Source organism: Parasteatoda tepidariorum, chromosome 12 (assembly GCF_982258835.1).
Source record: "Parasteatoda tepidariorum strain Cologne lab strain chromosome 12, Ptep-v5.0, whole genome shotgun sequence".
Taxonomy (NCBI): Eukaryota; Metazoa; Arthropoda; class Arachnida; order Araneae; family Theridiidae; genus Parasteatoda; species Parasteatoda tepidariorum.
In genome coordinates, this window is record NC_141766.1 from 21,414,768 (window position 1) to 21,427,538 (window position 12,771).

At 30.1% G+C, this 12,771-nt stretch overlaps 1 protein-coding gene across 2 annotated transcripts in view; it reads right to left on the reverse strand.

Moving 5' to 3' along the window:
* Window positions 1-12,771, reverse strand: part of LOC107440641 (uncharacterized) — a 168,669-nt gene that overhangs the window by 60,839 nt on the left and 95,059 nt on the right. For both annotated transcript variants that reach the window (XM_087155637.1, XM_087155636.1), the window contains exons 6-12: window positions 10,537-10,704; window positions 9,273-9,344; window positions 7,294-7,362; window positions 6,395-6,493; window positions 4,867-4,920; window positions 4,734-4,787; window positions 1,009-1,053 (exon numbers count right to left, since the gene is read on the reverse strand). In XM_087155637.1, coding sequence (XP_087011763.1) covers window positions 1,009-1,053; window positions 4,734-4,787; window positions 4,867-4,920; window positions 6,395-6,493; window positions 7,294-7,362; window positions 9,273-9,344; window positions 10,537-10,704 — 561 coding nt within the window. The remainder of the gene's footprint in view (window positions 1-1,008; window positions 1,054-4,733; window positions 4,788-4,866; window positions 4,921-6,394; window positions 6,494-7,293; window positions 7,363-9,272; window positions 9,345-10,536; window positions 10,705-12,771) is intronic.

The following is a 12,771-nucleotide window of genomic DNA, read 5'->3' on the forward strand; positions in this document are numbered from 1 at the left end:
GTCTTGCTTTTAAAAAAAAAAAATTTTGTGTGCGTGCTTATGTCATCAGTTTGCTATTTTTTTTCTAAAAAATTTGAAACATTCCTCAAATTTGTAATGGTAATTTTCCGTCTTAAATTTTAATGAAATTAGATTTAGTTTTCTTACACTTGATCCGCGATCAGCATCTGTGCTGAATTAAAAAATAAACTTAGCAAACGGAAATTAACTGAATGTATGTGAAATTAACTGAATGTATGTGAAATTAATTGAATGTATGTGAAATTAACTGACTGAATTTCCACAAGTGAGAAGCTGAATATATGACGCCAAACGTAAACAACATTGCGCTTGTAACGCAAAATACGTATTTAACTGAAAAATACAAACCTATCTTAGGTTTTTTTATTTTTTGCTATTTCTAATGACACTTGTACATGCCAAGCTCACCAGCCATCAGCCTTTTGCGAATTAAGACAGGAAGGTGCGCCTTTCGTTTGACAAAACAGCACCGCAAGGGGGAAAACATGTCTTATCTCAGAACCCCATGGCAGCACCACTCATTCGAAAGGACAACTTCTCAATTTAGACAAAGATTTCAAGGGGAAAGAAATTTTCTCCTGATCCCTGTACCCATGGCACTGAACAGCAACCCGACTCTCCGAACTTTTTTTTTTCAAATATTAGTATTGTTTGCAGAGTTTTTCTTTAAAAAAAAAACATTTCATTGCATTTCACTGACTTTTTTTTTTATTTATAAAATGGAGTGAAAGGCAGGTTAAGAGTTACAGCAATCATGAAGACATTAATACCGTACATGATTCTTAAATAGTTAAATGTTGGACATAATATATTTTTATGTGTTCTTTTTTTTTTAAGCAAAGCACAGTAGTAAAAATATTATATAATACAGTAACAAGAGTTACAACCATGCGTATTTATTAATATTGAAATGCTTTTTGACAAAAAAAAAAGTTAATTGTACATTTAATCGTTCTACTATATTCTTATTAAAAAATTTGAACTTACCTCTCTTCCAGTATCTCCTATATCACCTTTTTCACCTTTAACACCCTAAAAATTTTCCAAACATATTTTTCAAAACTTTTTACAAAATAAGACAATAGTCAAGCCTTTTTTACGCAGTTTCATGCATTGGAATATTTTTATTGTTATTCTTCAAAATAATAATCAAATAACATCTTCTTTCTTTTGTATTTTTTAAAAAAAATTTTATTACAAAAACTATTTTCTTTCTAAAGAATATCAAGTATTTTTTACAAGAAAACCAGCTTTAATAAAAGCAGGATAACTCTTATTGATGCAGGAACGTTTTTAAAACCAACGAGTTTACCAAACTAAATTAAACATAGCAGCATGTGTCTTCAAATTTATTAAAAATATGACTCGTAGATTTATATTGTCGCTGAGTGTTTTTCAATAATAAGAAATGCCAAATAGTATTGACTTTAAACCGATTTGTTTAGTTTGATATCTATGAAATTCCAGCGGATAATAAAATTTAGATAACTGTGAAATATTAATCAGAAATGAATTTAATATATTCAATACAAATTACTTTTATTGGCCAAAGTAAATTTCAAATCATTAATGGTTAGAATGCAACGTTACAATCATTATCCTAGATACTTTCTTATAAATGGTAATTAAAATCTAACTGATGCCGTCTCCTTGGTTGTTATCAGGGGGAAGACCATTAAAACTTATAATGACCATATAGTATCCATATAGTGTGGATAGATATATGACCATAGTGTATGACCATATAGTGTGGATAGATTAAGGATAACGACCAATGTGAGCAGCAGCACTGCTTTGAAATAAACCGCAAATCCAGCAATCTGTAATCCTTCTTGAATCAAAGTCAGAGACGTGCTGGTAGGAATTTCTTCTTCGTACACGAGGCCTTACACTAACTTTTTAAGCCGAAAATAATGTTCAAATAAAAATTAAGTAAAAGAAAATTGCTGTTGAACCTCTGCTTTCATATGCATTATGGTCGTTGCCACTGCCACCTGCATTACATGAATGTGCTGCAAATCTAATTGTTTGCATATCATACCATGTTTTAACATGTTCATGGGAATTTCAGAAATGTGTTGTAGTATCTTCCTGGAATAGCAATTGTAGTGTAGAAGCTGTCTTTGCTCTATATTCTCACTTACTTAATCTTCTCATCATTAGGTCTGTAATTCGTATAATCAACATACTTCGAACAGATACGCAATTTCTGTGAGTTTTGATCCATAATTGCTCATGCTGTTGGAATTTTTAAAAAGTTAAAAATATTTTTTCTACTGTCAGTTATGATATCTGAATTCTGAGTGGTAGTCACAGTTCCATTCAACCTCTGGTTGAGTAGTAAAAATATGGTAACAAAATGGCAGTGAATATTGTTTACCATTTGGAGAGTTGGAGTGCCTTTAACCCCTTAACGACCGGTTAATTTTCAAGAAAACTGTCATAAAAGTGGCTATTTTTTTGGCTTTTATATTTGTATTACGTATTTGATTAGTGCGGGTATCTATTTTAAAATAAACTAACTATCTACAATTACCTTAAAAATATCCTGGTACTGCCCTCTGATGTGTAAAATGAGAAATAAAATGTTTTCCGGTCAAAAGAAAAGAATTAGTTTTATTCTTATTGGAGCGTTACTACTGAACATTCCATCCCGTCAATATCACGGGAGTGAGAAATAGAGGGCGAAATTTCACCCGTCATTTTCAAGGGAGCGAGAAGGAAGGGGTTAATAAGATATTTTTTCAGCTTGTCCCTTCACACGTTGGTGTCTATAGTTGATTGCAAATAGACTATCTAGTGAGGTTACTCTTAAGGTCTGGTGCTACTGGTGCTGCTATGATTGATTTACGCAGTATGAGCAAACAAGTGGCCTTTATGGGCTCCAGTGGTAATCTTCATGCTCTATAACATGCATCGGCAATTTATCCTCTTTGCCCAAAACGCAATCAGACTCCAGCTGTACTGTCCGAAATAACATTTGACGATTCAGCAATCCTTGAACTATATTTCGCTAATTTTGAGAATTACTAGTGATTCACGTGATTTGTGATGAAAGAGGAACTCTCAAATATATGACAAAAATGTTTTTTTAATTTGAAACTTCATCGTAGTGCGTTGTGGAAGACTGTTAACTAAAATGGCGAAACTATGATGAATATTAGATGATCGAAAATAAAGTGAGGAAATTAGCAGCCTGGCTTCTATGATGGACGAAGAATTGGCCTCTTACGAAAAAGGTTCCGGGTTCAATTCTCCTGTTCTTAAGTTGTCATTGGCCCAGCTTTATGGTAACCAAGATAAACTTATTATTAGGAAAGATCGATACACTAAGCACAACAAGGTTTAATACTTTTTTGGGGGGGAGGGAATAGAATGACGAAATATTTCTTAAATAATGGCGAAATTCGTTTCCTCGAAGAAGTGACGATAGTTATTTCGTCACTCTGACGAAATGTTTGCCTTGAGCATGCACCAGGAAATAATTTCGTTAAAAACGAAGAAAGCTTCATGAAATTTAAGTATCCTTTTTTGCAATTTATACCTTAAAATGCATTGATTGTTATGTGAGTCAGCTATACTCCATTTCTGAAGCAATTCTCTTTGTTTTAAAACTCAACGCCATGGTCTAGATCAGTGTTTCCCAAACTTATGACTTTTGTGTACCCCTTCTAAATTTTTCGTAAGGCTGTGTACCACTAATAAAAAAAAATGAATGTATTTTTTTAAAAATATGTTAATTTTTATTTTTTGGTATAAAGTTTTGCTAGTAAGTTTACTTGTATCAGTGAGAACGATGATATTGTTTTTGTTGTGATAACAGTTCACCATAAATCGGTTCTCTTGTGGTCAAGCTACTTCACATAAATATGAAGTTGGAAAAGGCGAAATATATTTCACAGCTTTTTCTGTTAAGACTGGATACATATTTTGCATTTGCAGCCAGAATGATGTTAAAGTACACTGCTCAAGCTTACTTTTAGAGAAGAATAAAAGTTATATTTTATAAATATAATGAAAATAAATAGAGTTTATTACAAACTTTTACTATAAAAAAATTGCACAAAAGTTAAAAATCACAGCTGGCTGTTGATATTACTAATTATTAACTGTTAACTCTGCAAAACAAATAACCAATAGAAAAATACGTAATCGTAAATTTTCCTGGCTAGCTTTGTTTTTAAGAAAAATTCTGTGAAATTTTCGTTTGTTGCAAGATATTTTGCATAAGAACGCGTACCCCCGCTAAACTGCTCCCGTACCCCTGGGGGTACGCGTACCACACTTTGGGAAACACTGGTCTAGATCGAAATATTCCTAAAACCTAAATATTGTAGATCAAGCGGGATAAGAAACTACAAAAAATTACATTACTATGGAGTCTTAATTAACTAAATTCAAGTATTGCAATACATAGTTGAGAAAAATCTTGGAAGTTAAAAGCATATTTATAATAAAATTAGAATGCTGTATTAAAATAAATTAGCGCTAATACTATAATTCAATATAGCCCGTAGCTGTTAAAATATCAGGACTTTATTAAAAAAACTGAGATTATTCAGTATACGAAATTTTATAGTTTGGAAATAAAATTTGGTGTGAGAGTATGTATATTTTAAAGTATTGGTTATCACGCTTTATTTTTGTTGTATGCAATTTCCTAAACGTCATTTTAAAATTTATTTAAGAAAGCTTGCTTACTGAAAACTCACAGGTTTGCCAGGGAGACCAGGAAATCCAACTTCGCCTTTACTGCCCGCTGCTCCCTAAAATTAAAATACGAATACATAATACATCACTGTAAAGTTGTTAAATTTGCAAAGCAATATTCACATGTATTCTTACTGGAGTTCCTTGTAAACCTGCAACTCCTGGTGGTCCAGATGGGCCCTGTCGTCCCTGCAAAAATTTTAATAAGGTAAATTCTAATTGAAATTTTAGTGTATTTATGTACTTAAATTGTAAAGCACAATCGTGGTTCATAATTAACATCAAATGCTATAATCTTATTAACCAATTTAAAAATTTTATTAAAAACAGGCAGGATCACAAATTGAAACTTTGGTATAAGATGATTATAATAACTGATGTAGAATATGTTTAAAGATTCAAAAATAAATTAAAATTAATACAACATAAATTTAAATTATGTTTTTGAGAGTTTTTTATATTTGCGATTTTTTTCAGCACTTTAACACAGAAATGTATTTCAATATTTTAGATTTAAAATGTGTCCCATTTGGCTTATTCCTGGGACAGGATATCGAGACGCTAACTTACAATCCAGTGGCCTTGAACGACTCGCTCACTTTTTTGGTAACTTTCCTCTTGACTAGAATTGGTCAGAATTATAATACAAACTCTTGTCTCTTTTGAAATTCGTTATCTGAACTAAAAAATAAGCAAAAAGCAAGTTTTTCCTTCTTTTTTTATTTCGTAATTTATTTTTCTTTAAAAAAATACGAAAATTTCATGCAGGAGAGTGAGTCGTTCTGAGTCGCTGGATTGAAAAATCGCAATGGGGACAGTAGCGTAAATTACCTCGCAGTAGTGGAAATCCGCCTCAACAGCTCACGCAGTTTATTCAGACTTAATTGTTGTTATTGTAGTTCATTTACGTCGCACTAGAGCTGCACAATGGGCTATTGGCGACGGTCTGGGAAACATCCCTGAGAATGATCCGGAGACATGCCATCACAATTTCGATCCTTTTGCAAAGGGGGTGGCACCTCCGCTTCGGTAGCCCGACGACCCGCACGTGAAGTCGAGTACTTTACGGTAGAACAGTTTAACGAGAACCAATATCGAACACCCTCGGTCCTTACGCAGACTGATCCAAGTGGTCACCCACCCGCACACTGACCGAAGCCAGTGATACTTGACTTCGGTGATCTGCTGGGAACCGTGTTATAGCGATCAGTCCATTGCGGGAATTATTCAGATTTAAATAGGTACAGTATAGTGTTTATTTACTGAATTACTTTTTATCATTTAAATTAATTGTAAAACAAATCAACACCAAATAAACAAAGTATAAATCAAAACACTTGTTTGTCTCTCAAATGATTTGACTTAAGGTTATTGAAAAGTTAGCGCCATGAAAATGTCTAATATATTCACACAAACGCTTTAAACTACTCGTAAATCACACTGTTTTAGGGCTAATTGAATTCTGGATCACAATATTTGGTGCGCTCTTAACTATATGGAAGAAAACTCTTTTTATTACATGCCAAATTCCAGCAGGCAAATCATTAATTTGCAATTATAGAATTGCAAATGGGTTGAGAAACTTATCGTTTCTTCCGTGAAATAGGTAGAACATTTAAGAAATAATGAATATTTCATAAGGCTAATAATTATTCTTGCTTACAGGTAGTCCAGAAGGTCCAGCTTCACCTCTTGCTCCAGAAATACCAGGCCAGCCTTGAGGACCACGTTCTCCTGGCAGACCAGCAGAACCCGGAGGACCCTGAAAAAGAAGCAAGCGAAATAATTTCAGCTATATTTAAGCAAAAATGTAAAAAATCAAAAGACATTATTAAAAGTAATAGCTTCGAATTTAAATAAAAGATAAATTGTTCTGAACTACGTGCGGACAAAATATAATTATACAACAAGTAGTAATTGAAGCTTCTCACCCAAATGTGGCTTTCATTAAAAAAAGATGTATTAATTTTAATTTAAGTTCAACTAATAAATCTCAGAAATGGAGATTAAATAATGTGCGTACAAACAAAGTATTAATTAAAATTCTTTAATTTTAAAACTAAAATCTAAAATCATGAACAAAATCATGATAATGGTATGCATGCTTAGTAAAGTGGCTATAAGTTACTTAAAGTATGTTGTTGCCCCAATTAATATATATATATATATATATAGCTATAATAATAAGCTGTTACAATATCATCTGTCCGATTTGCTATGCCTGGTTCTCCATCAGGCAGAAAATGTCACATAGGCAATGGTGATCTAAATAGGCGGCAGGGCACGGTTAATCGGCGGGAAGGAAGTGCAAACACACTTAAATCACTTTCCTCTTTTCTTAAATCTCCTTTCCCAAATAAGTTGACTTTTATTATTAATATTCTACCTAAGCTTTGATTGATCTCGATAATGACTCGTCAGATTTTGCTTAAGTAAATTTTTTTTTATTTTCTTACCAACCTGATACAAAGTTATAATATTAAAGTTATTGGAAAAAAATTCTAATAATATATATTAATTTGCAGACCTTCCTTTACATGCAAAGCACAAACAGAAAATTACCGGTTTTCCATCGGCACCTTTTGGACCTGGCGGGCAAGCTTCGCAAACGGTAGTGTTTCTTTTCCTTAACTAAAAGATAAAAATTATATATAAAGATTTTATGTATTGCTAAATGATAAGCTAAAATCAGCAATAAATAAAAATATACCCAACATTAGAAATGTCAGCGAAAACTCTTGTGAAATTGTTTGACTTACCACTAGTATGCCTCAATTTCCTGCAAATATTGTAGCAACGATTTTTTTTTCAGAAACAAAATCGTAAGATTCAAAAACTTTAAAAAAAAATTATGTATATTTTAGAATCGTTTTTTTTTTAAATTTTTCTTGGATTTTTTTTTTTATTTTTTATTTTATATTTCAATTATGAGGTTCAAAACTTTTTACTTCATGTTCAAACAATACCATTTTTTAACTAAAGCTTTAATAAATTCGTTGAACTGTTAACCAAACAAAATATTTAAAAAAAAAGGTTTTATAAAATTTCTTATTTAAATTGTTATTGCTTAAAATATATTCAATCCATACTTCTCACAATGATAGTTTTAAATAACTACATAGATTTTCATTGCGTAAATCTTTTTATATATTATAAAGAAATTTGTTAAAAATCGGTTAAAAAATAAGTAAATAGATACATAATTTCTATTTGTTTTTACGATAGTTTTGCATTATTATGAATTATTATGAATATTATTGTGAATTATTATTAAGAAGATTACCTTCATGTAAAATAGAGTAACAGATCTGTTTGTATTAACATACAAAATATATGAGAGGATATCCTTAAACAATAATTATTGAGGAGAGTTATTTTAAAGAAAAGTAAATATAATAGAAGAAACTTATCTGGAATCTATTAAATTCAAGAATAATATTTTGAGTTTGAAGCTCTTATTGAAACCAAATTCAATTTAGTATTTTAATAAATGCTATAACCAATTTTTGCTACTGTTAAAGAAAAGTTAAAGAGTTAGATTTTTTTAATTGATAAGTTCAAGATCCAAAGATTCAAGATTCAATAATCCAGAGTAAGTTCAAGCAATTGAAATGAAAATAAAAGCTAAAAGCTTATGCTTTGAAATGTTAGTATCGACTAGAAACAGTTTTATCACAATTAAACTATTATTTGCACCTGAACTAGGAAACACTATTATCAAACGTAATTATTTAAGCACCTAAATAAAAGCATTTCTGCCATTTATAGTAAAGTTTTCGAAGGTATAAAAAATTTCCCGAATAAACAAAAACTTCTTTTTTCTTCTTTATTAAAAACTTAAAAGTGGAACTTAAATATTTTTGTAAGTCCTTAAAAATTTATCCCGGTTTAAATTATCAGTTATATGAGCTAAATTGTATTCGCCATAAAAAACGATACACAAAAAGTTTAAAATGACCTACCTTAATGTATGTTTTTAGTATCCTAGTAAAAACCGAACTGCAGTTTGCGCATTAGAAGTTACAAACTAATAATCAAGCAGAAAAAAAAAATATAGTATTGAAATTTACATGAACATTAAACAAGACAAGACTGAAAACATCAAAACCTGTTTGATTACCGGAGAAAACAGAGGAGAGTTGAATGGCGTATATTTGAAACACCTCCAATTAAACTGGCTTTGAAGTTCTTCTTTTTCGTCTTTCTTGCTTGGATTTCACAGATTTCGATAGCGATTTTGTTTTTGTTTTTGTTCGAACTCAATTTCTTTTTGTATTTCATTTTTTTTAAAGATGGGAAAAGTAAACATTAAGGGTGGTCGTTATGAAACACCCTGTTTTAATACCTCACATTACAATTTTTACTTCAATAATAACCAATTATAACGCTTACATTAAACCATCAAACAAATGCAAGTTTAGGCATTTATACTAATTGTATTCTATTGTATAACAAAAATTTAAACAAAAACTTACTATTGTATAACAAAAATTTAAACAAAAACTTACTATTGTAAAACAAAAATTTAAACAAAAACTTACTGGCAATTCGATGCACGTTTCTCTTTGGGATCTTGTGGGATCACAATGTATCACCATCCACTGAAGCTCTGTCTATCAAAAAATTACATAAATAAATATTAATCATAAATTACATAAATAAATATTAATCATAATCCATTCATTTGCTTGAATTACATGCTACCATAATGCGTAACTCGAATTCGTTTTAACAGCAATTGTATGCATTTGTAGAAATTTTGCAGGAGAGAATCTCTAATTTAGACTATTAAATTTTAATTAAAAACACTGAAAACACACCTTGTGAATAATATTTATTACTATACTATTTATGATTAATTTCTTAGCAACTTTATGTGAATTAAAATGTACTTTAAATAGAATTTTTTTTTAAATAAAACGTTGTTTTTAACTAACTGATGACATACTGAATGCAAATATTATTTAAATAATCAAAAGCAATAAATGAAATCAACGAAACCCTCAGTACAATGGTATTACATCGTAAATAAATATATCTAAAAATATTTTATTAGAGAATCTAAGCTTGGTTTAAAAAAGAAATTTCAAAAATCGAATGCATGCTTTTTATTTTCATAGTTAATAGGTTTTTGAAAGTTACCGAAACAACTAGACTTCTTGTGGCTTACAAAAACTTTTGATGCCTTGAAAAAGGAAAATTATTTCAGTTTCTGGAATTTTTACTTCTTTTTTCGTTTTTTCTTTCACTCAAAAATTAAGCTTTTAAAAATTTTGTTTCTTTTTCTTTCTCATACCATAATGTTCCTTTATTTTCTTAATTTTTTCAAGAAAAAGTCGGTAAAAGAATGCAGAAATGGGAGTTGAGCTGTCTTTTCCTTCACGAAATTAAGAATGATTCTCAGAAATTAATTGTGATAGCATTTTCGCAAATTTGGCAAGTGAGCAGTTGCAGGATCTTAGAGCAAAGTTTGTGATGAACAAGTTTTATTTTTACCTCCATACTCACCGGATTCAAATCAAATTGAGAAATTCCAGTTTGTTTCGCGAATAGGAGGCCCATAAAAAATGCTCGTTAAAATTCATGGAAATAAAAATTATGATTGTGCGATGTTGTTGTTGTTGTAGTTAATTTACGTCGCACTAGAGCTGCACAATGGGCTATTGGCGACGGTCTGGGAAACATCCCTGAGGATGATCCAAAAACACAAACCATCACAATTTTGATCATCTGCAGAGGTTCATTCAATGTGGTAAAAATTCTGACTTAACCTGATTTTGATTTTGAATAATAATAATTTTTTACCTGCACAGTCATAGAATCGTCAAACTTGGTAACCATAATGTCTCCATTAACGTCAATGGGTCTTCTGATATCAATTGGTTGAATTCCAAGAGGTTGACAATCAATAAATAATGTCACTCTATCTCTTCGTACACTCAAGTCAATTTTATGCCACTCTTTATCATCCACCTATAAAATGAAAAAATTTTTTTTAATAAAAACAACAATTTTAAAGGCTTAACATTTAATCAAATTTTAATTGGCTTCATGTGTGTAATTTCCTTATATTTGACCAAAACTCATAGATATAATTGTTTTCTTTATTAATTTCACATTCTAAAGATTCTTCAATATTTTCATTTTTGATTTTGCTGCATTAGAAGTATTTCTATGCTTTTTCTGAATCTCTTTGTACCATCCGTTGACCTTACAAATTGTTCTTTTTTGGTTGGATTTCCTCGAAAATGAACATTTCGCAAAAAGAACATTTTCTTTAAATCAACTATTTGAATAAATCTGAATTTCGATATATATTCTTTATACAAATAAAATTAGAGCTTTTCCTAAAATATTTTTTCAAAACAATTTCATCAATATAATCTGAATTTTTATTTTTCTTCTTTTTTTTGCTGTTTGCGCAGAAATATTCGTACGATACCAAACAAGTACTTCTTAAAAACAAGTTTTTAAAAAAGCTCGCATTGATTTATTAAAAACGACGTACTTGTTTCTAGAATAAGAAGTATGAAACTTGCTGGAATTGTCAGTTTGCAAAATAAATAAATAAAACCGACGCTTTTTCCCATTTTGGGTAAAGGAATTCAGATACGTAAAGTGACTCAATTAAATAAAGAAACTTTAATCTATTTACAAACGAACCAAATTAGCCAACACTAAGGACTTAATTATCAAACGTCTCATAAAATAAGCAAGAAGTGTATTACATTATTTTCATAAATCTTAACTATTAATTACCCTTGCATAGACTGATATATATATAGACTCCTTCGTGGTCCCGTGCCACAGGTTCATGGTTTTATCCTCAGACCTGGCAAGATATATCCTGTCCTTATTAAATATGCTAGAGGAGTAAACGCTAGTTTTTCCGCGTTTTGCTGATCACCCAAACGGATTATCTGCTCCTGCACCCTAGAGCTCATGGTCAGAAAACTGAGATGGACAAAATATGGTTTTAGCTCTGGATAGACAGTCACACCACTGAGTATTAACTACTGATATTAAGTATAAACTACTTTTATTATGAGTATTAACTACAATAACAAGTTAGTTTGATCTTAAATAATGATTTAATTTTATTTACTAAATGTTTTGATTTGGTTTGATTTTTTATAGTTACATAAAAGTGATAAACATTTTTTATTTTTTATTTTTATCATGTATTATTGATGTATATTTCGAACATTTTTTAAAAAAATAATAAATATATGGAGTATTATATATTTATGTTAAATTTGGCGTTTAATAATTTCTCATCTAAATAAATATTCTTTCTAAGTTTACCTACCGTAAAATAAAAAGTCTAATTTGCAAAGAAAAGCATAAATTTATGAACTGTCTAGTCAGTACATTTAAAAATATGAAAAACTCAAACTCCAATTTCACACATTTGATAAACTCCTTAAAAAACATTAACTAACAGTTATCCATGTGAAAATTTGGGAAACAAACAAATATAATTTATTTTACATTAGTTAACCATCATCAGGTTATATTTAATAAAGAAAATTGTCTAATAGACACTGGGAAGTAATCAAGACGCCTGTAAACTGCTTTTAAAATACTCTAAGGAAGCAAGTAAAATAAGGAAAAAGATGTCGTTTCCTGTTGTAAAGCTCTTTTAATCTAATAATCATGTTGCTATTTTTTCAACCGTTCTGTCTTTTTTGGTCAAGGATGAATTTTATTTGGGTGTTTCATTCATTCAATAAGTGCATTATTTTCGAGAGTAGCTACACGAACGTAAACATTCCTTTTTATGATGCAACTTATGTGAGATCTGAAGGGAAAAAAGTAATAAAAATATATTTATTTGCAATATTATTATATTTTAAATCTCATTTAAGCCATCGCTATTTCTTGTTTATATAATATTTTAGTCATATTTTATTGTGTCCATTCAGGAAAAATTTAGGTCGCAATACTGTAAAATGTATTCTATACAGCAACCTTCAAATTCTATAGTAAATTAAGACTGAGAAGTGCGCTCATGGAAAGTCGTGGTAATTTCCTTTTCAT